General features: G+C 38.0%; 1 protein-coding gene across 2 annotated transcripts in view; it reads left to right on the forward strand.

The window, feature by feature from the left end:
* Positions 1-24,663, forward strand: part of thada (THADA armadillo repeat containing) — a 110,001-nt gene that overhangs the window by 24,549 nt on the left and 60,789 nt on the right. For both annotated transcript variants that reach the window (XM_032553878.1, XM_032553879.1), the window contains exons 22-27: positions 3,358-3,467; positions 6,097-6,229; positions 8,577-8,699; positions 8,771-8,893; positions 9,610-9,701; positions 19,324-19,413. In XM_032553878.1, coding sequence (XP_032409769.1) covers positions 3,358-3,467; positions 6,097-6,229; positions 8,577-8,699; positions 8,771-8,893; positions 9,610-9,701; positions 19,324-19,413 — 671 coding nt within the window. The remainder of the gene's footprint in view (positions 1-3,357; positions 3,468-6,096; positions 6,230-8,576; positions 8,700-8,770; positions 8,894-9,609; positions 9,702-19,323; positions 19,414-24,663) is intronic.

Genomic DNA, 24,663 nt, shown 5'->3' on the forward strand with positions numbered 1-24,663 from the left:
CACACTGTGCATGTTTTTGTACTTCTGTTTGGGTCTCTACAGCTTTACCGCTTTTACCGGTAAAGCTGCATACACCGTTTTACGGCTGTATGCCCTGTACAATGGCTGCTGGAAAAGACAAGTGTTTTGTTGTTGAGTTATCATCCAGAAACCACTTGCTGCATTTTTGTTGCTTGTGCAGGAGGCTCCACTTCTGCTATTCAAAGATGTACTGTTGTACAATTGCTCTTCTGTTTGCAGCTATTTTCATGTCTGAGTGTAAATGTTGAGTTGCGTGGTCAGCAGCTGATTATTTAGATTTAACAGCTGATGGGCAGAACTGACCAGACCAAGATCTCACCATTTAAGAATGAATATGTGCAAAAAATGTAATGAACAGGTTTTGTATAAATCATAGATCTATCCTAACCTATTTCAGGAAGCATAATAGGTCACCTTTAACATGATTTGTTTGGATTGTTTTAATGTAAATCATAATTCCATCCACCCATCCATTTTCTAACACCCTTATCCCTAGCAGGGTCGGGAGGGGTGCTGGTGCCTATCTCCAGCTAACGTTCCAGGCGATCATATAAATTATATTTGTTATTCCTAATGGCTCAATAACTTACTGAAATAAAGATTGGCTTATATTTTATAAGGTTTTTGTTAAATTAGTGTTTTGTTTTAAACCATAAAACGTTCAGGTTACCTCATCCCTGCAGTAATAGTTCATTTTTATTGTTTTAGTCTCCAAAGTGTGATTCTTGAAAGGTCAGAAAACCTGAAAATGCTGGAGTTTTACTGTGGGAACAGAGCCCTGCAGTCCATATCGGGCGCTGTTTGTGCCTCCGGGCTGTGCCACCCCTCCCCGTGCCCTCCGTGCCACCCCTGACTAAGCCGGGCCTGGCCGCTGCTCCGGTGGTGGTGATACCGCAGCCTTAATGACAGGGAGCCGGAGCGCTGCGTCCGCCTCGCCCTGCCGCCTCACCTGCAGCACGCTCAACAGTTTGCACACTGCCACAGAAACGGCCCGGCGCGTCTCTGCGTGTGTATAGTTAGAACGCCGTCGGTAACACTATTACTAACTGGATGGTTTTACTGACAGTGGCCATTATGCGGATGTCTCAGCGTCCTTATTTCAGCACACTTGTCACGCTACTGACATGCCACTCTCACAGCTTGATGTGCGAAGGCCACAAAGGAGTTATAAAACAGATTTTTTTATTGTTTACATCACACATTTGGTGTAAAACGTAGAATTTGTGACCGATGGTTGGAGTGTCGGGACATTTCAGTCTCGGAGCACCTGTTCATCGTAAGCTGACCCACATCCACATCAAGTGCGTCCGCTCTGTTTTATGCGGTTTTATTCTGGTCTCTGGGTTACACACATGTAATTACCCTTTTAGTTCTGGTTAGACACCTCTAACGTACAGTCAGGGTAAACAGAAAACACTTATCAGGACTCGACTTTCGTCAGTCGCTCTGTGCCTCAGCGTGGCGGTCGCTCTCTGGTCGCTGCGGAGGAATTTTGGGCCGCTGCTCTTTCAGGAGCGTTTCCACCGCAGCGCTTCGGCTGGGCTGAGCAGAGAAACCCTGACTCAGATAGATCAGCAGCGGAGAAGCAAAGGTTCAGGTCAGCGTGAAGAATGATGCTTAAAGCTGCATTATATAACAATAAAGCAGTTAATCAATTAAATTAGGGCGTCTTTTTTTCTTCTTTTTCCTTCTTTCTGCATTATTCTTCTCATCCCATGTAGTTCCTGTATGCAACACAACAAACTCCACTTGGTGGAAATAATTTATAAACTTGTATTTAATTATGTCTTTATTCCCCTTTTTATCAACAATAATTTATTGAATTGTCATTATTATTACCTGATTGTTTTAATTGCTCCACAATCTGATGTCATTCAGATCACCTTAATGTTTTACACACATACAGTTAATATTCATTCATTAATACAAATTATTTTCTGTTTGTCTTTTTGTTTTTTACTAATACAATGTACTGCTCCGTGTATTTTGTTCTCAGGTGTAAAATAAATTTCTATGTTGATAAAAAAAAAATAGAGAATAAACTTTAAGCTAAAGCATTTTATTTGCTTTGTGGCTACATAATGTGGATAGATCACATAAAACAAAATTTTATTTGTTTTTCTGTAACGATAAGCTGTTTTTCCACCACTAGAACAGCCGCAGCAATAAAGCAATCTTTTGAGCTTGTATGTGCTGTGCATGGGAGCGGGTGAGTGGCACATACATGAGCTGATTGACTGCACTAAGGCCCTCCTACTGGCTCTGACTGGTTGATTTTGACTGGTATCTGTGTATTTCTGCAGATGGCAGTAGAACCACAGAGAAGAGGCAGAAGAACTTGATTTTTTTCACAGATCATCTGTCAGAAAATATTGAGTTTTATCAAATAAAATAAGACAAACATTTTTATTAAAGCTGCGTACTGCACCTTTAAGACCAGCGCTCTCCGATTCATGAACGGCTCATTTATCGACCTCTGCAGAACTTGCTGATATGAATATGAAGCAATTAAATAATTTCAAACAAAGGATACATTCAGACCATGAAGGAAAGTGCAGATTTATTTCTATTTCTTTAAAAAAGGAAGCGATAGCAAATTGTCCCAGACGATAAATTGTTGCAGAAGTTATTGCGATAAACAATAATATTGTTTTGAGTCAATAAACTTTAAATTCTGATGAACATTTAATAAATTTTAAATATCCAAAGTAAATAAAAAACAAAAATGACAAATAAGATTATTTAATCTAGTCATAAACAGAATTATCCTTTAATACAGGGTCTAGTTGAGACTAAAGCGCCAGACTGAAGACTTTTGTCATCCAGTTTTTGGTGGAAAGAGAGAAAGAAAAGAAAAAACAATGAATCATGCAAAAGGAAATTGAACTTGTTTTCATTTAATCTCATATAATTAATTTATTGTTTATTGCAACATATTAAACTCAGATACTTGTAAATAAAGTTAATTGTCACCTAATTAATGAATCTGAGTTTTTAAATCTGAATTTATATCCAGATGTGAAGGTTATTTTAGTAATTGATTATCCTTTAGATTATTCTGACGATTAATCAGATAAAAATGTAAATTTTTAAAAATTTTCATATAAATAAGAAAAAACCCTAATAATTCAATCATCCAGTAGAACGTAGAACTTTTTTCTCTTTGGTAGAAAAAGAGAAAAGAGAAAAAATCAGGCAAATGGAAATTATAGTTTGTTTTACTTTACCTTGTGACTGATTGATTGATTGATTGATTGATTGATTGGCTGACAGGAAGCTGTGAAACCATGACACCAGCAGCTGCTGCTCCTCTCATCCCGGTTCTCTCTCCTCCAGGTGGAAGGAGTCGGTTTGTACTTCCGCCAGCAGCTCCTGCAGTCCCGCCATCGAGGCGCCTTTGAACTGGCCTACGTGGGCTTCGTACGGCTCACCGACACGCTCTGCAGGTGTGTGTGTGGGGGTGTGTGTGTGTGTGTGTGTGTGTTTATACTCAGGCCAACAGAGGCTGAAAGGTAACACTCCTGAGCAGCTGTGGGCAGTAATTAGCGAGTGGATGAGTTCAGAAGTGTTTGCACAATTTAAATCCTACTTTTCTTTTCCTGATGTTAAAACTCAGACTCAACTCATTTATCTATATCTGTAAATTTATATGCATAAGTCTTTACAGCATTCCAAAAACGCCACATTTCTGGTGGTTTCACATTCATTCACAAGCCTGCTGATGGTGTCTAATGGTTGCTATGGAAACTTGCTGGGTATCCTAAGACTTTTCCTTTTACTTCTAATGTCTACATCCTGATTATGTGTAAATATTCACACACTTTATACTTTTCCAGATGCTGTTTTGACCAGAATAAGCAACTAGTTCCACAGGCAGATTATTTAATTTACAACATGGGAAAAATGTCATTTTTTAAAGTGAAAAAATCATCAATATTAAGGGATAATTTACTTAAAACAAGCTCCTATTTATTGCTGAAAAGTTACTGATAAGTTAGTTTTGTCTTATTTCAAGTGAGATATTTGCACTATAAACTAGGCTAAAAGTAACTGATAAGATTTTGTGTTTTTGCAGTGCATTTATGAATATTTAACACTTTGGATGGAGCAGCTTGTCAGGAAATAAGCAATTTCAACTTAGGAATCAAGTATATTCTATTCTATGTTGTACTCTGATTAACTTAACCATGTCACATTCGGATTTTATAAAACCGATTCTTTTTTTTTCTTAATGTCGGGTTTTTCCCCGACTAAATAAAAGGACTGAAATTAAAGGTTGGGTTTGTCTGAAATGTCTCAGTGTGAGATTATGCTGCTGCAATAAAACTCGGGTTTATTACGAGGCGGTGTACCAACAAGCATGGCGGACGCTGCAGGAGTAATTCCTGCATTAGCATGAATGATGGTCAGCATTCCTGTTTTCCTGTGGCAGCGCTCCAAGCCGGCGCTGCGGCAGGTGACGGGCTGCTCCACCGCCGCAGCGCCGTTCGCTTTGAACCACCCAGTGCTCAGCAAAGCGTCCTCCTGTTTTGTTGTTCTGCGGAAACCCTCCCTCCTTCTCTCTCCTCCTTCTCTTTCTGTTTTATAATCGGGGGCGACATTCTGGTGGTTGTGAAGGATGCTGGGAGTGTGTGTTTGCTCTGCTCTGTGTGGATGGTATGCAGACCGTGCGTTGCGTTACAGGGTGTTGATTGCGGGGTGCCTGACCGCAGGCCTTTGATGCTCTGTCTTTGCTGCGTTCCTCTGTGTTTTCACTCCCTCTCTGCCCTCTTCTTCTGTCCTTATTCACTTTCTCCTTTTTTTTTTGCACTTTTAGCTGCAGCAGATTCCCAAATTGTTGCTCTCGAAACTCCTCCAAATAAAACTTTTTACAGAGATGCCACTTTTGTTCCTCATGTTGATTTGGACAATATGGCTGAACAATATACCGCATTTTCTGGAGTATAAGACACACTTTAATTTAATCAGAAAACAACAGTAAAACCACTCCTTTAGTGAATTAATATGGATTACCGTATTTTCCCTGACTATAGAGCGCACCATACTATAAGCCGCACCTACAAATTTTTGGAAAAAAACTGGAAACGTACATATATAAGCCGCACCGGGCTGTAAGCCGCTGGTATCGCCTCCGCTCTCGGTTTTCTGCAGCAGAGGGCAGCGTTCTAATAAATCTGCTGGATTTATTAGAACGCTGCCCTCCGTCTCCAACGCCGAACCATGGTTTCGTTCACGCCAAGCTTACGTGCAGCTTGGCGTGCAGCGACGTGCAGCGACTCTATTTTCCTCCTGTACTGCCAGATCGATAGCCCTCAACTTAAAAGCTGCATCATATGAGTTTGAAGAAATTTGTCCGTTGTGCCTGCTGCTAGCATGTGCTTAAATGAAAATTAGCACTTTCTTTGATTTCCAAGTTTGACTTCCAATGATTCACTTCCTGCTAAAGAGCCCCCTGGTGGTTGAAGAAAAATCCACAGAAAAGCCGCACCGGAATATAAGCCGCCTGATTCAAAGTGTAGGAAAAAAGTAGCGGCTTATAGTCCGAAAAATACGGTAATTCTGGTTATGCTTACAAAATCCCAGAGCGATTTTGTGTGGCACACAGTCAAAATGTTTTAGTTTCCTTACATTACGGCCACCGTAGCCAGGAGGGTCGTGGAGCAATACGTACTGTACTTTGCTTTTGTAACCCTTCTGTGTTCGTCTCGGGTCCAGTAGGTCGACTTCACGACAGACACATTCAGGTTCACCGTATTTATTCTAAGAGGAAATCTAGTTGTTGGTTAACATCAGCTTCTTTTGTTAGTCTATAATGTTTGTTTTATATATACCAATTGGTGAATAAAAATACTAAAAATAAAACAATTAAATGTATAGGTGAAGATAATATACAAATATATGATTAATTGATAATAAATAGTTTTTATTTCTTTTTATCTTAGCTATCTGAAATGCTGCCAAACTGCTTTTGTGACCTTTCCTTTTTTATCCTCAGTTTTCACTAAATGTCGTTTATTTATTTAGTAGTAAATGAATGAATTCTGAATCATTTTCCTACTGTTTTTGTGTTTTAAGGAGCGGCAGTCGGAACCTGCAGCAGCTTCCGTCCCGCTGGCTTTCCGAGGTTCTGGAAGAGGTCAAATCTAGCGACCCGACGTCGAAGCTGTGTGCCACACGGCGAAGCGCGGGAATACCGTTCTACATCCAGGTAGACGTTACGAAACGCTTAGAAAGAGTCCGAAGGGTGCTTGAGATCCTTGGAAGTCACGCTGATGATTTTAAAGAAGTTTCTGCTTTAGAAATAAACCCATTGAGAGCGCAGCGAGACTCAGAACCAGCAGGTGAACAGAACATTCCTGTCGTTATAACGGAGATCGTTCTTCCTGGCAAAGCTTGACACAAGGAGTTTGGTTAGCAATTTTTAGGTAATGATAACAAGAAAGTACACCCATCTGTTCATTTTTGCCATTTGCATATATGTACATAATAAAAATAATCAGAACTTCTAAATTTATTTAAATATTTTTTAACATAAAGAGCGTTTTCTTCTTCTACTAAAAAGATTTCTGGAGATTTCCTTGTTGCGTGATTGAGCTTATTTAACCAGGACCTCCTGTTAGATTAAAGTTCCCTAAAAAAAACACACTTAGAGACACAAATATTATAAAACATTTGAAAAAAAAGTGAACTTTTTATTTTGATAAATCTCTACCATGGGAAATTTGTTGACATTTTCAAGAAGCACCATTTTATTTCTATTTTTAGGTTTTACAATTAATAAAATCTTAAAACTTTTGCATTTTCTTTCATGAAATATTATATATCTCAGAATATATATTTAAGAGCTACTTAGTCTCCAATAAAGCTGAAATGATTAATCAGATTTCTTTCTTTCCTACTTTCTTTCCTTCCTGATTTTCTTTCTTCCTTCTTTCTATCCTACTTTCCTTCTTTCCTTCCTTCCTCATTTTCTTCCTTTCTTTCTATCCTACTTTCCTTCCTTCCTTCCTTCCTTCTTTCTATCCTACTTTCTTTCTATTCTTCCTTCCTTCCTTCCTTCCTACCTACCTACTGAAATTATCTGCCAGTGGATCTAGTAGTTTTTCATCAACATTAACTATTAATCATTTACTTTAATAAGCTTCTATTTCTTGCTGTTTTGCTTCCTTCCAGCTGTCCTGAGACGTTTCCACTGGAATTTAGAATCATTTTCTTGTTAACTTGTTTTAGTGTTTTTGCAGTGAGGCCCGGCCCGGCCCGGTCCGGCCGGCTCCCATCTCTGTGAGATAACTCTCTGCTCCCATCAGAAATGATGTAATGCAGTCAGAGTATCAGTGCCTCTTCATGTGAATGAAGCGCAGCTGGAGTTGAGATCAGAGCCATAAAACAGGCAACAAACAGCCTCGTTCTGCATTAGTGAGGATTCTCAGTCATCGAGGTCCCTCCCACTGTCACTGGCTGGATGGAAAACGGCTCTCGCTCCTTTGCTTCTCGCTCCATTGACTCGATTTCACAACTTTTTCACATTTAATTCAGCTGAAAAACAGCCAACATTGTCAAGGAGGAAACAGAAAAGAAGAGAAACAAGCAGTTTTAACCTGTTTGGACAAAAAGGTGCTTCTTTGAACAGATTACCGTAACTCTGTGGTCTGTACAAAACATGTTTATTAAATTTTTTTCATAAAATCATTCTTAGATAATGAAACTTTAGTCTGTTTTAAGATGTCTTGTCACTTTAAATCCAAATAATCTGTTGCTAGCCACGCAAAAATGGCTGCAAATAGATGCACAATTATACAACTGTACATCTTTGAAAAGCAAAAGTGGAGCCTCCTGTACAACCAACAAGAATCCAGCCAGTGGTTTCTGGATTTTAAGTCATTAACAACAAAACTCTTGTACTTTCCAGCAGCCATTGTACAGTGCATAAAACCAGCAAAAGGAAACAAGCAATCGAACAGAAATATCCAACACATTGATTCTAGGAATGGATAATAAAAACATATCATTATATACGCGTTTTGTGTCAGTCGATATCGATAATTATTGATTCGATTTTTGGTGGTGTGATCTTTCCTGTTTTCTCTGATTTCTGTTATTTTTTTATTTTTAAGCAGTTAAGAGAAAACTGAAACTGCTGCAAGCTACTCAACAAGTTGTTGCTAGGTAACCATAGTTGAGGGAGAACTTAAAAGTGCTTGTTACCAAGCAAGTTGTTGCTAGGTAACCAAATATTGAGAGAATTATTTGATTCCACCAACCTTGCTTAGCTGGCTGTGAAAGGTTGAGTGGCTAAAGTTTTCCCTCTGCCTACATCTCCCAGAATGCTGTGCGGTTCTGGATTGGAGTTCAGTGAATGATCTATATATATTGAGTATTTTATCAGATGTATTATCTATCAATATTGATCGTGTGATCCTTTGTGAACTCTCTTCAAACTGTGGCTCGAGGAGGCAAATGTCAGGTCAACTCTCTGTTTCAGGTCAGTCACGCTTTAATTTTCTAATTTTTAAGTTTCTAAACGATCCCTCCGTTACCTTCGCGTTCCCCTGCAGGCGCTGCTCTCCTCGGAGCCGAAGGCGTCCAGCTGCAGCCTCCTGAAGGCGACCATGAGGCAGCTGATCACTCTGGCCTCGCCGGCGGCTGACAGGAACACCGACGCCTCCACCGTGCCTCAGGTTGGACCCTCTCACTCACAGATTTAAACTTTTCTGATGTGGTTTCCAAACATGCGTTTCCCTCACCACAGGTGCATGCTCTGAACATCCTCAGAGCTCTGTACAGAGACACTCGTCTGGGGGAAAACATCATTCCCTTCGTCTCAGACGGGATGCAAGCTGCTGTGCTGGGATTCACCTCTCCTGTGTGGGCAGTAAGTCTAAATCTGAAGCTTTTACTTAATAAAAAGCAACATTAAGGTCTTATTACTGACAGACTGCTGCATCCTAGATGCACAAAGGAGCGTAATAGGAGATCCTTTCCCCCAACAGCTCTCAACAAATGTTTACATTTTTCAAATTTATTGGTATTTATTGATTCCCTCATTAAACAAACTGTGTAGTAAAGCTAACGATCTCAACAATACGGATAGTTTGGGGAGATTTTAAAAATCATTCAGTTTCATTTATAGTTAAAATAAATAAATGAAAATTCTCATCATGGCAAGAAATTTATCCTGATAAACTATACGATGCATGCAGTTATTATTATTGTTGTTATTGTTAATCTTGTTTTTTACATTTTAAGAACTTTTTTCATGTGAACCTTTATACAAGATGCTGCTGTCACTGCTTGGAAAAAGATGTTTTTCTACATCTTAGAAAAACAGTGTCTTCAGTCAGAGGCTTCTTCAAATACATTGCAATACAGACTGCTACAGGAGGTCATTCCATCACTGTCTGCAATAACTCTGAAGAATTTTGAATTTATATGAGTTACAGCAACATTTCATTTCCCTTTGCGATCAATAAACTATTTTTAATTGAATTATTTCCATTTCTAAGTTTAGTGAAGTTCAAGAATGCTTCTTTTAAAACATTTTCCTGATTCCTGTTTCCCAGCTCCTCTCTTCTTCTGTTTGTTTTCCAGGTGAGGAACTCCTCCACGCTCCTCTTCAGCACTCTGATCACGAGGATCTTTGGCGTGAAGAGAGGGAAAGACGAACACTCAAAGAAGAACAGGTCTGCTGCTTCTCCCTCTCTTTACTTACTCTACTGAGTTTTAGGTTTGAAGCATACTGCAGACATCCAATAGGAAAATAGTAAAAGAATAATTTCCAGGACTTTACCAGCATGAATGTCAAAAAAATGTGATAAATCTGTTCAACTTTGAAAGCATTTAAAAAAAATGTAAAGTTAAGTTGCAGAATAAGCATCGCCACCAAGCGGCGCTGTTGTAACGCTGCCCTGACTGAAGATTGGCCTTTGCACAGATTCAGATTTCAAGTTTGCTGCAGGAATGACGAAGCAGAAAAAGGAAAGTTGAAACGATATGAGGAGTAATCACTCTTTAAGTAGTCACATGAATATTATACAGCCTGCACGAGATGATAAATGTCACTTTTATTCTATATTTTTCAACATTTTTAAATAATTGGACTGTCTCCTAAACTGAGTGTGTTCAAAGTGGGGTCTGCGGGCCATTTGTGGCGCCTGCCGTGATGTTTTTGCGGCCCCCTAACCACAATTCAAGGATAAATAAAAAAAAAAAAAAAAAGACTTTTAAACCAAAATCTATTTTAAAAAAATGCTAGATGCAACACAAAGTTATCATCTTGTCCAAACTTCCTGGTTCCCTTCTGTTGTCATGGTAACTAGGACCACATAAACTCATCGACTTGTACTTTAAAGTAAAGCCTGGTGCTCCCAAATCTGCTTTTACTTCCTGTATTAAAACTTGGCTGAGGTGCTTTCAGATGAAGAGTGACCTAGATCCTGTTTTTACTGCTGAGAACAGATGAAATGTTTTTCCAGTTTTCTTTAATCGAGCCCAAAATAATAGACAAACTGGGCTGCAATTCATTTAACAAGGAAAACGTTCAAAAACATTTGAAGTTTTGGATGTACAATCTCATTCCTACAAAAAAAGTCTGATTATTTGTTTAATTAAAATAGTAAATGCTTATTTTATTGTTGAGTGGGTAAAAAAAACTAACATTTTGGTGATTTGTTTTTTTGACTAGTGAAAACTTTTGAGCTGGCGATTTCGGCCCAAAACTTTGGAAATCATAAAAGATGTGGGTGGATCTCTGTGTTTTTTCTTTTTTAAAATTTTAAATGTGAGCCTACACTAAAACTTGCTGTCAAAAACATCAGGTGACACAGTTAGCCGTGGCTACGATGTTTACATCACAATCTATAAGTATCGCACGCTCAAAATGAGTTTCCATGTGTAAGCAGTCATCTTGTTTATGAGTTAAACCCTCGTTGTTTTGGTTGAATCCATATTGGCTCTGCTTTGGAGAATTGTTTGAAAGATTGCGGACTGCTTTTTAAGGTTTTCGGAAGAATCCTGCCTCACAGCACCTTGTCAAACAACAGCTCGAGTGTTTGGAGAAAAGCGAATTGAAATAGAAGGCAGGCATGGCTTCAAGTGTTTTTCCCACATGCATTTATATATTTTGCAATCATCATGTCCAGCTGAAGTGCAGGGTAGTTGAGAAGCTGAGCTGCAGCAACATGATTTGGCTTGAGGGTAATTTTATTGTCTCCTTTTTATTGTCTCCTGAAAAATTGACTAAAAATGATTGAAATTATGATAGAGCTTTATTTATTAAAACAAACAAACACAAAAACTTTTGATTTAATTCAAAACTGAAAAGCTGCTCATTAAAATCAGCAAAAAATTAAAATGTTCTCATTGGTGTGTTTTAAACTTCTGTTAGTTCAAGCGTTAATCTGCAGTGAAAACAACAAAACATGGAGATTTCATTTTAGTAAAACTTTAAATGATTGCTAAAATAATAAAAGCTCAAAGTCTCTACTGCTCCCACTGTCTCTTTAAATATTACAATGAGTTGAAATCACAACCGCTACTTATGACTTCATTTATTTTGTATTATTATTTAAGTATTTTTGAATTAAATACAATTTCTCAGTTTATAAACACTGACAGGTCTACTACTATGAACGATAGTGTCATTAAATCCTGCTTAAAATAAGATCTAAAAAGTCTTGTGCAAATATTAAAGATTAGAAAAGCAGGTTGAGAATGTTAGTGGTGCTGTTGTTTAAGACGGGGTTTAAAAAGCCTGTTTGCAGTTATGATGGAAACCAATCTGTTGTAGGTTAGCATTGTTCCCTCACTGCGATTCTCCACAGAGGATCAGAGTAAGACATTGGGCATTTCTCGGAGTAAACTCTCCTGCGGAAAACACATTCGGGTCTTTTCTGTTTTATAGCACCTGTTAAAAACCAGCTGTAACTCCAGTTTTGATCCTGCACTGGAACTACTTTGATAAAACGACCCTATTAGCGAATAACTTGGGTAAACAATGTGGTGTGTGCTGTTTAATGTGATGGTAAAATGCTAAAGTTTGGTGTTAATGTTACTAAGTATTATAGCTCTTCAGCATCTTCATATTAATATAATAACATAACAGTATTACCCTTGTTATAGCAAAATCAGCTAACCATCACTAGGCTTTAGTTTAATAAGGATGACTGATCTAGTGTTTAACATTAGCTTGATTCGTATTTTAGCTTTATCACATTTAGCATGCTAACTGGTGGTAAAATTGAGCTTTGGGTTGCCTTGTTTTTATTAAAATGACTCTAATTCTATTTAGAAACAGAGTCACTATAAATGATCCTTTTACAACGTTACAGTTGATTGTGTTAGTTTTCTGTTTAACATTTAGCTAAATTCTTTGTCACACCTAGCATGCTAGCTGTTGCCAAAATAAAGGCTCAGAGAAGCTAGCTTGATTGATATTTTTGATCTGTCATGTAATTTTGATTTAGAAACATTAGCGTTGCTCAATACTAAGGTGAGTATTTATTAAAACGTCTCTATATACTTTAGCATATTGCTTTGTCACAGTTAGCATGCTAGCTATTGGTCAAACAAAGCTTCATAGTTAGCTTGGGAGATATGTTATTTTGTTTCTATTTAAGAACAGACTCTGTATTAGCCTTGTACTATTGTAAAACAGCTTTTATTAAGTTTCTGTATAATCTGTAGCATATTTCTTTGTCACAATTAGCATGCTAGCTGTTGGTAGAATAAAGTCTTGCAGAAAATTAGCATGAAATTTTTTTTTAATATATCTGCTACCTCATTTCTATTTAGTAAGAGAGACCCTGTAAATTGAGTTTCTTGCAACATCAGCAATGGGGTTTATTAATTTTTGTGTAAGTTTTAGCTCATTACTTTGGCATGAGTTGGCATGAGTCTCCTGCCTCACAGGAGAGTTAGCTTGGCTGATATTCATAAATCTATTTTCTTGTAGGTTTTTGTTAACATAGACCATAAATTTGTCCTTGAAAAACATTTGTGAGTATTGATTGATCAAATTAAATGTTAATTTCCAGTTGCCATAAGGTTTGCAGTTTGACCTACGGTCAGTGACGTTTTGGGCCCTGCATGATTGGGACTCCAAAGTGATTTTGAAGTTGTTGGGTAATCCAGGCCTAACTTTCCCAGGGCTTTCTGCTCCAGAGCCCTCTGTCTGGTTCCTTATGTAGTATTTTTACTGGCTCAAGGCCTCTGAACGCTGTTACCCCAGCTGAGTTGGCTCCTGTTTATCTTCTACATGTGGTTTTAGTCTTCTGTCCAACACCTTGTTCAGCTTTCTGAAATGTAATGCTCTTCTTATTAGAGCATGAGGTTATTTTTATGTGCTTGTGAGAGAATTTGTTTCATAATAAATGAAAAATACTATTATGGAAATGATCTCTTTAAGTCGTAGTGATTTGGTTTATTTCTCTTTTAGTAGCGTAATTGTCAAATTTGCCTTCTTCATATCAGAGAATTGCAGTTGTTTTGCAACTTATTCCTATAATTGCATCTTTGGGAGTTTATCTTTTCTGCAGTCTGTTGTGCATCTGGTCCCTGTTATTACCGTGACTTTGTGGTTGTGATCTCTGGCAGCAGAAAACGTATTGTGACAGCTTGTCCACTCTAATATTTGGCTCTCTGTGTGCAGCGTTCTCTTGGTTCACTGGAGCTGGAGAATAAACACATTTCCTGCTCAGACAAACACAATTATGTGTATTTGAGTGTTTGGAAAGCCTGGATTTGATGTTGTCTGTGGGAATGCCAGATGTGTATTTTCTGAAATAACTTGTATCCAGTGATATTGTTTGCATGGCGATCGTCGTCCAACTAAAGCGCAGACTGATGGCTCGCTACGCTCCGTGACCAGGGATGGATGTCGATGAGATATTGCGGTGGAGATAAATGCAACTGTAAACAAAGCTGACAGAGCGAAGATTGCTCACTGCATTCCAGCCAAGGCCCCCGCGTTGAGGCGGCTTTATCTCAACGCGGCCTCAACTCCTCACTTTGCACTCCACATGTACATATAAAAATGTCCAGATTAATGCCGCAGAGGGGCTTTTGAGCGTTGCCGTAAATGTTTCTTTGCCAAGCTCCTCTGGAAGGTTACTCCCTTTTCAGCAGAGGAGAAAGTGTTTCTAAAGGCCTTGGCGTCATGCAAGTGTGTACGGATTTCACAGATTATAGATGCATTTGCAGGAATTTGACAGACTCCCCATCGAGAAAAATACACATCTAAAATGCTTTTAATACATCCTGACCACCCACAGCATGATTAAAGATCACAATCACAAACTAATCCTGAAATAAATGCTAAAACCACAAACTAAATTTTAATATTAAACTTTTAAGGGCGACCTATTATGCTTACTTGAACAGGCTAGGATAGATTTATGGGCTAGCCAAAACATTACATTTAATTTATGGCACAAAATCAATCTTAGATAATGAGATTTTAGTCTGATCAGTTCAGAGCTCAACATTTTCACTCACATGAGAACCAGCAAGAATGCAGCAAGTGGTAGGTCAACAGCAAAACACTTGTCTTTTCCAGCACACAAAGTGGTAAAACCAGCTAACCAAATGTGCTAGAGTTCCGCTTGGTTGCTAGGTGACGGGGCAGAATTCTGCTGGGGTTGCTAGGTAACGGGCTGGGCTTCCATGGGGTTGCTAGGTGAGGAGCAGTTCCTGCTGATTTGTGACGTTACTTTTGGAAGGTTTTTGAAATGACTGCTTGTCCAGACACCCAAGAATATCAACCTGTTGCCAAAAATCAGCTGAATTGTTTTTCTTAGAAACAAATAAACCTTAGTGTTGCATTTTATACCCTTTTCAGTAGTGAAATGATTATACAACAAAAAATAAAAAAATGTTTTTTCCTATTTAGTGCACATATTTTAACTTATGAATTTTTGCTTGTTCTGAGGTTTTCGAAATACGCAAATTTTGCTACTGCTAGAAAAAAAAACACCTCATCTTTTTGCAAAAACTTTTTATCAAAATTGGTGTGTTTCCAGTAAGCAAATTTATCTTTGCGTCTTTTCCATTATGGTCAATGGAAACGCAGCTAGCGTTGCCAAAAAGTCCACACTTCGTCCTACTGATGGCTTTGATCTCAACGCTCCCACAACAAACTTCAAACATCTGCAGCTGTGTGTCTTATGAGAACAGTTCAAATAAATCATTAAAATCATATGACAACCTTTTCTCTGATGAGTGGATGGAAACGCCTCACTAACCTCCTGTTTGACCCTTTTCCTTCTCCGTCTAATATGCTCTGACGCTGCCTGTGACCTTTGACCGCCAGGAGCGCAGACTTGTCAGGCAAACAAACTCTCATTAGGAGAACATCCGCACTCAAACAAATGTTTCTCATGCAGGTTCTGCATTCAGATGCCATACATTGATCACCATTTCTCTCTGAAGTGTTGCCTCCATGTTGGAGAAGGCCTTTGGACAGATTTTGTTCTGCTGAATGTGTGTTAGCTTGTTTTCCCCGTCGTTCTGAGAGTGCAGCAGTGTCTCCTCAGTCTTGTGATCAACAGTTGGGCAGAGCAAACCTCTTCCCTCCTGGAGGGACTTGATTTAGACAGACAGAGTCAAATAAAAACTTTATTGGCCCTCAGGCTGAATGGTGGTTGAAGACCGCCAGAGTTAAATATAAAGTTTGTAATTTTATTGACAGTCACATATGTGTTTGAGCGAATGCATAGGCCCAAACGTGACGGTTGGTGCTGCTCACACAAGAATGGGAAGGTTTATTTCTGGCTTTGGGAGGATAAACAAAGATGAAGGCTGGATTTGTTTAGCTTGACAGGATTTGGAGCAAAAACTTATCGGCTCGTCATAACATCAGACATACATACATGTTCTAAAACCTTTATTGCTGCCTTTTATCACTATGTTGTTGTTTTTTTGGCTGTCTTGCGTAGGATATTTTACTGTTTTGGTCTAATGTTGTTCCAGTTATGACTTTTACACGCTATGTGGGGATATTTGAAACAAAAGGCAGGTTTCCTCCACAGGAGCATTTTCCAGGAAGTCATTAAAATCAAAATGGCAGTTTAGGCTGGTAATCATAGTGTCTTTGTGTGGGTAATATGTTTTTAGCAGTACTGTTAGGGTCAATGTGGTTTGTTATGCTGTTTTGTCTGTTTTCATTATAAAAGTGGTACAGTTAGGGTGGAGCTACTGCGTCGTGCTAGTAGAAACCAGCCCCTTGTTCTACGCTTTGCTTCATACAAAGGATCTGGAGTCTCAGCTATACGAGAAACGATTGCGATCCCCTGTCGGAGACAAATCAAGTCAATGGGAGAAAGGCCAAAATGTCTGTGAAGTGAGATGAGAATCAGGTGGAGCTGCCAACGCCAAGCCGTGTTTCTATTAATGTACTTTTATGCACATTTTGAAGTATCACAATATAAGGATTTCATATCAGTCAGTATCACTAATTATTGATTAGTTTTTTTGTTTCAAATGTTTTAGATACTCCCAAACTGGTGGTGTTGCCGTTCCTGTTTTATCCAGTTTTCGCTCCACAACTTTTTATATTTTTAAGCAGTTATGAGGCGAAACCGTAAAATGCTACTGCGCGAGTTACTCAACTGGTTGTTGCTAGGCAACCAAAGAGTGAGTGAGTTAGTTGACAGCACCAAGTTAAGTGAAATTATTAAATATTCCATCAGATGTATTATCTTTTGACATTGATCACGCGTCTATCACGATACATGTTATTGATTTATTGTCCAGCTCTAATGGAAACTTCAAAATTCAAAGTTTTTTTGGTCACTTGAGGTGGTTTTTGGCTTGTCCGAAGAAGCATTAAGGCGCTAAACCGGAGATGGAAACACATTTGCCAAGCAAGTTTTGCTGTAGCAAAAATTTACCTCACATTACTTCTATTTTTCTAAGATCTGTAGTCCATGCTAGCTTAGCATAGCGTCATGTCAACCTCTTCCTGTAGCCTAATCTATTGGCTCCAAACTAATGGTTGGGAACATGCTGAAGGTGCTTTTTTCCTCTCTTTTTTCAACATTTTAAAAAGTTTGCTCAAAGTTGTGTGAAAGCATAGCTACAGTTCATTGACTGGGAGACAGAAAGACGTCACTGCTTGCGACAAACGCAAGACGTTTGTCATCACACTAGTATAGCAGAAGAATCACAAATCATCTAAAACTGGTTTCTTGAATGTGACAATGAGGTAAATTAACTAATTTATTCTTCATAAGTTCAGATCTTGATCCAAGAGAGCAACATTGGATGTAGTAGCACTAGAAATTTGGGTCATGAATGATTGCGTGATGTTATTCACTCCTTTAGGAATGTTTCAGACACCTTGTAGAATCTGTGGTGTAAAGCATTAATGAGGCTCTGAGGGTAAATGGTAAACAATGTGCACATTATGCTGTAAATAGTTGTTGAGTGTGTGATTTTAAAGCCAGAGAAAACAGCCTGCAGTGTCTTATCTGCTGGTAAAAACACAACAGTCTGTTGTGTTTGGACTGGAGACTTTAACTTATCCCTAAGAGACATGATGTTACACAGAAGATGTTTGTGTCTGTTGGAGATGATCAACATGTGATTGACTGAAACTGCTTTAATCAGTGGTAATAACAATAACACTCATAGTAGTACACAATAAAATAATGGTACTAAATTGTCAGGTTATTATATCCTTATTATTAGGGATTGCTGACTCTGCTTGCTCTTCCTTGATCACAATGTCCACAACATCTTGTCTTTACGAGCTTTAGCATCTCGGTTACCAAGAAGAAATATCAATATTGGCAGAGAAAGTCCATCTAATTATCACATTTATTACTAGAATGCAGAATTTGGTCTAAATGCTATGGTACTGTACTTTATACCTTTGAAAGCATAAATCAGTCAATCAAGTTTATTTGTATAGCACATTTAAAAGAAACTGGGAGGAGAATTTTGATCTTGAATTTTCTGTGAAAAACCCACATGCTGATGTTTTCGTAATTCTACCCAAATTTTGCTTGGAGACTGAGTTTGCATTTCAGACGGTAAATTTCAAAACATCAGAGTGGAAGTGAGATAAGCTACTAAATTAAGGTTTATTTGACTTTATACAGTAAACTTTATAAATTAAGTTTACTGTATTTCTGAGTTTATCATCTGTGTTTTGAGTCACTCTGTCTGGCTGTTGTTTCCAGTAAGTTTCCTTCTCTTTCTATTGGTTTCTGTTTCTTTGTTGATGTATAGATAAACAGAGATTCAAACATGCATTTTTAAGGGGGAAGGGTGTTATGTAAAATCTACCTTTTTGAGCATTAGATCATGTTGTAGTGTTATCATCAAAAATTGACCTCTTTTAGAGAGGACGTATTATGAAAACGTCGTTTTTTGGGGGAAGATTTTGTACTTCCTTTTAGGTCTCTACTGCTTCTAAAAGCAACTTAAGCACTTAAAAAAAACATCCTACCGGTTTTTGGCATAAGTTAATGTTTTTTGGAAAATGAGTCGTTTCAAAAACTTCTTGAATGTAACATCACAAATCAGCAGAGTTCTGCCTGTTACCTAGCAACCCTAGCAGAATTCCACCCATTACCTAGCAACCAAAGCTGAGCTCCAGCACATTTGGTCAGCTGGTTTTACTGCTGTGTGGTAATAATAATAATAAACTTTATAGAAACCATGCAATAAAATTACATGTATTATAACGAAATAGAGTAATAAATGGTACTAAGTGGCATTTAATGCGCTGTACAATGGCTGCTGGTAATGTTGACTTACTATTCAGAAACCCCTTGCTGGATTCCTGTTGAGCGTGGAGGAGGCTCCACTTGTACTTTTCAAGGTGTACGGTTGTATAATTGCGTATCTGTTTGCAGTCATTTTCATGTGCAAGTGTAAACGTTGAGTTGGGGGGCGTGGCCAGCAGCAAATTATTTGGATTTAAAGCAACAAGACGCCCTAAAGCAGCTTATTGGCAGAGCTGAAAAGAGTAATATCTTACTATCTATGTCTTTTTTTGCAAAAAATATCATGACGATGTTTTGTATCACTCCTAGACCTGTCCTAACCTGTTCTTAAAGGTGACTTAAAGGTCACCTTTAAGTCAGTATGTAGCAGTTTTATAACATCTGAAGTCAACATAGGTACTGGATTGTACTATAAAATGGCTCTATGTGGATGTAAAATACATAATATTGTCCCTTTAAAATGTAAGTTTTACACATTCGGACCAGTTAGGATTATTATCAAATATGAGGTCATGGATTATTTCCTGCCGGTGTTATTAATCATCGTACCATTCTCCTTCTCTCCCTCTGCCCACAGGATGACGGGTCGGGAGTTTTTCACTCGTTTTCCCGCTCTCTATCCGTTCCTCCTGAGCCAGCTGGAGGAAGCTGCAGCCACCGTGGAAAGGTGAGGCAACTCAGGCTAAAACCTTCATCACTCCTGATGCTAAAGGTGTTTGTTTTTTTTTCTTATTTTCTCCAGAGGGAAAAACAAACTCTAAACTATTTATTTTCTGCAGATTAAATTCCAACGCTCTGTATTTTGTTCTCACAGCCTTTTTCTTATCACTTGCTCACTTTACTGATTATTTGCTCAAAACACTGGGCTTTACGGCCGAATAAAGTATATGTCTTTCTTGGTTTTCGTTCTGTTTTTTTGCAGTGGAGGGTTCACTCCTCTGAGGTTCATTGGCCTTATCGCTGTCAGCTCCCCCTGTTTGTAAAAGCCTTGTAGTCGGCCAGCAGCTCCCCAGACCGCCTTATCTTAATATGGATCCAATTAATTGAAAGCTCTTTCAGACCAGCTCTTTTACACTCCCTTCGACCCTTGTTAAAACATTTGCAAATTTCCCACGGAACCAGACCTCGGCTGTCTGACTTCTTGTTTTTTTCGCCGCGCCACCCAAACAGACCCAACCGCGTCATGCTATAGGGACACACAGTGGGACAGGAGGCAACAGAGCAGCTGTTTGTGGTTTCCAACTGAACATTCACGATCAGACGGCTCCAAAATAGATGACAGACTTGTCTTTTTTTGTGCACATGCACACATATAGTGTTTTGTAAATTGGGCCAAACAAAAATTGAGATCCAGAGAGAATATAGGACTTAATTATGAACCAAACGGCAGAAAAACAACCAAAAATACGCCAGAAAGTAAACTGAGGGTAAAGCAAACCTGCTCTCTGCTGTCTTCAAGGAAGTTTGTTGAAAATTGCAACATTTGTTACATTTTCAGCTTTTGCGTTTCACTTTCACACTGCTAAACGAACCAAACGCTTTGAAGAACCAGTTCCCCTCCTCGCCTGCAGGGGCACTGCACCAAGAATCACTGAAGGAAACAACATGAAAACCTCTGAAGAGGACAATGAGCACAATGTCCTTATTTACAAAATGATCAAAAATGGAGTGGTGTCAGATTTGAGCAGTTTTAGGATTTCTCGTTTGTCTTTGGTAAAAAGACCAACAGTCATTTCTCCTGCTAGGGCTAAACTAGTGCGTTTGCTTTGATTGTATTTACCCAGAATACCCTGCGCTGTAGTCCACTTCCTGCCTTTGGAGCAAACCCCAGTCCGCTTGGTGTTCACATATTGATTCACAGCGCACAAGAGTTCACTTCAACCGAACCAAGACTGAGGTTTTTATTTGGACCAGAGTAGGGCCGGACAATATGGCTGAAAATCTTATCACAATATAAGCATTTCATATCACTCAAACAATAATTATTGGCTAGTTTTTTGTGTTAAACATCTAAAATACTCCCAGACTGGTCCTGTTTTATCCAGTTTTCACTTCACAATGTTATTTTTTTGTTTGTTTTTAAGCAGCCATGAGGCAAAAACTTGAACTGCTGCTGCGCCAGTTACTCAGCAGGTCGTTGCTAGGCAACCATAGAATAAGTGAGTTGCTAGGCAATTAAAGAGTGAGTGAGTTAGTTGATTCCATCAAACGTGTCTAGCTGGCTGTGAGAGGTTGAGCTGCTAAAACCTTTTCCTCTGCCTACATTTCCCAGAGTGCTGTGCAGTTTTGGATTGGAGTTCAGTGAACGTATTGAAAATTCTGCGAGATAAATTACCAGTCTATCTAATGAATATAGATCAAAGGTCATAAGGTCGGGAATTCGATCCCAGCCGGCTGCATCAAGGTTTGATTTGTCCTGCAGATTTTTTTATGCCTGCTACATTTCAAAGGCGTGGATGTTTTTTCTGTTGGGATTTTTTCACTTTTAATGAGTAAATAGTCAGGAAAACCCTAAAATCACGGCTCATTTCTTCAGTTCAAAGTCACTTTCTCTGCACATTTTGATTTTTTCCAAACTTTGTTGAGTAGTTAAATTTTTTATCTTTGTTATTAACCTTTATTTCACCAGGAATGTCCCACAGGGATTAAAAATCTCTTTTACAAGAGAATCCTGGCCAAGACTGGCAGCGGCACACAGAGTTTTCAAAACATTCACAGCAGAATAGAGAAAGTTAACACCATCATAAATAAACTAGTATAAAGATTCCTCAGTTAAAACATTCAAAGAAAAATGATTTCTTCCCCAAATGAGTGAAAACAGCCTTTAAAACATTTAGTGGCAACGTCTTCAAGATGAAGTTTTTCTCCATCTGGTTCCAAGAAGATGGTGAAGAAAACTGAAAATATCTCTTTCCTAGTTTAGTTCTTGGGACTTTAGTCGCCAGAAGTTAAAGTAAGTATTTGAATTGTGAAAATAGTTTGATTTTATATGTTATATGTTGTTATTTGGGTAACTGTTCCCTCTGGGTTTGGATGCTGTGCAGCTCTTATTTACCTTCCTTGAGTTGTTATGATGCGTAACCGTGGCGACAAGGCATTGTTTTTACAACTGGAAGCAGGTGATTAGCATCTCAAAGCTCCGATAGCACCTGAACGACGATCAAGCAGCCAGACAGAGATTTAAATAGAGGCAACAAAAGCAAATGAGGTGGATTAGCAGCGCTTGCCAACAGCTATTGGTCACTGAAATATTATCTGTATAACATGCTAGCAGATATTTAGCTGTTAGCATGTCTTTACAGTGATGAGATTATCATAAAGTAACAGTCTTCAGTCAGAGGCATTTTCAGATTCGTTGCAAGACTGACTGCTACTGAAGATCCTTCCTTCCCGCAGCATCGCCATTCACGATGACATTTAATTTCCCTTTGGGATGAATAGAATATTTTTTATTGAACTGAATTTAGGGCCACACTTAGAAAAATAAAATAAAAAAATAAAATAAAATTAGAAAAATAAAGTCATTATATTACAAGAGTAAGTTTCTTAAAGAAAGTCATATTTCAATAATAATCATACGAGAATAAAGTTATAATATTTCAAGCATGAAGTCGTAATTTTATGAATTTATTCCTGTAATACTATGATTTTATTATAGTATTTGATTTTATTCTTGTTACTTTATTTATTTCTTATATTTTAATGCTCAAAACTATATATATATTTTTTTAAATGTAGCTTAGAGTTTGAGGCTCCAGATTTATTTGTTGACTTCATTATCTCAGAGCAGCGATCATTTCTGTCTGGCTGTACCAGGTTTTATCTCGTAAACTATTCCAGGTCAGTGTCTGAGTTTTTAAAGTGATTAGTTGCAGCGCTCTGTCTTATCTTCAGCTCCCTTCCCTTCCCAGGATAACAACGTCTGTATCATATTCCAGCGGTTTTTGAAACGGAGCTGATGATTTATTTGTCTGAGGCAAATAAGTGGAAAGCTTAAGCTTTGGTTTACTTTAGATATTCTTTTGTTTACGTCTCTGCTACCATGTCCCTTCCGTCTAAGTGGAGATTTCAGAATCTTAAGGTCACAGTGTTGTGTTTCCTCTCTAAAAACCTGGTTTAAAAAAAAGATGTCCTGAAATTGTTGGAGATGTTAAAAGGTACGGAGGATGGAGGATGTTTTTCCTTTTACATTCTCTTGTAAAACTTTTGCGTCGTCTCGCAGTAATGTGCTGGTTAGTTCATTCGGCGTAATTTAATACTTTTTCTGCTATAATATAAGGTTTTTGTAAAGTACTTGAGTGAAGTCGCCTCCCCACCTTCTTCAAATTAGACAAAAGCAGTGTCAAACGTTTGTGCAGCAAAATCTTTTGTTTGTGCCGCTGTAATTTTAAAGATGTTTCCAGAGGTCATTTTAAGGTCAACCAGCCCCCTGCTTTCTTTAAATCAAACAAAACTGGTGTCAACTCGACTACGTTTGTGCAGCAAAATTTTTTGTTTGTGCTGCTTTGAAGATATTAATAAAAGTGTAAAGGTCATTTTGATTTAGTAAAAGTAAAAGTCGGGGGGCTGGTTGACCTTTTGCCCTTTAACTTTTTTTTTTACCTTTAACTTTCATTAATATTTCATTAATTATCTGTTAATCTGTGATGTTGTCTGCAATAAAATCACTAAAACAATCACAAAACCCTGAAGGGACTGATCAGTGATTATTTAATTTTAAGAAACATCTATTGAATGCTGAAGCAAACATCTATTTATTGATATTTAAACAGTTTAATGGTTTTATCAATGCATTCTGGCCCTTTAAGAACATTCAGATTTTTGATTTGGCCCAAAAAATAAAAATGAGTTTGACACCCCTGCCTCAAATTGATTTTCAATCAGTTTTTTGCACCAAAAAATTAAGAATGTATACAGTAGACACGTTTTCTTTAAACCTCTAAATATTTGAAATTTTAAATCGACATTTGTGACCAAGGAGTATTTGCTAATTTATTGCAAGGGAACGCAAACCAAAATCTTTTCCCCTTCGTAAAAATTAGGAGGACATTTTCTTTTTCTGCTGGATGTGTGACCTCACATCCTGTCCCTCTGATTTTGACAGTTTAAATATTTGATTGCCTCCAAATTGGCTGCGGTTACGTTTCCCATGAAGTGGACGTGAACGCGCTCTGTGTGGGTTTGCTGAACGAAAAGCACACGGCGTTGTCACGGGGAGGTCTCTGCGAAGGACGCCGCGTTCACATACGTTTGGTAACATAAGCAAAACATTCATGTTTGCAGACCTTCACAAAGCGCAGCTGCCAGCCCTCACTACTCTATAAACAAAGGCATTTTCTTTTTTCCTTCTGATCTCCATTTTTAACATAACAGGAAGAGAAGAAGTGAAACTCTTGTGGAGTAAAAATTTAATTTCCTCTCGTGTTTCTGAACCGCTAGTGAGTCAGAGTGAAAACTTTGAACGTTTTGGCAGAAATGAAAACGTTCCTCTCTGACTCAGCTGGAAGGGATGAGATTTGAAAAGATGGAGATGAAAAGCTCAGTCCAAGGACGGAAGAAGAGTTGATCGTGTCGGAATGTGTAATAAAAGAAAGTTAATGGCGCACAGTTTCTGTATGAAGTTATGATGAAGGTTTTTATGGTGGCATTGATGCTCTCTTAAATATAAATATTTATATTTACATAGTATAAATATAAAGCAATGACTTTCCTAAAAATAATGAAAAAAATATATTTCCACAATAAGATGACATTAAAGTGTCAGTAATCAGCATCTATCATAGATATTTTATTTTCTAATATTTTGTATTTGTAGCTTAATATTTAATCTTCAAACTAAATATTTTGTTTTGGAACTGACATTTATAAATGTGTGAATAAAACTTTTTGTTGTTCTATAGTGACATATTAATTTATT

Source organism: Xiphophorus hellerii, chromosome 22 (assembly GCF_003331165.1).
Source record: "Xiphophorus hellerii strain 12219 chromosome 22, Xiphophorus_hellerii-4.1, whole genome shotgun sequence".
NCBI classification, from domain to species: Eukaryota; Metazoa; Chordata; class Actinopteri; order Cyprinodontiformes; family Poeciliidae; genus Xiphophorus; species Xiphophorus hellerii.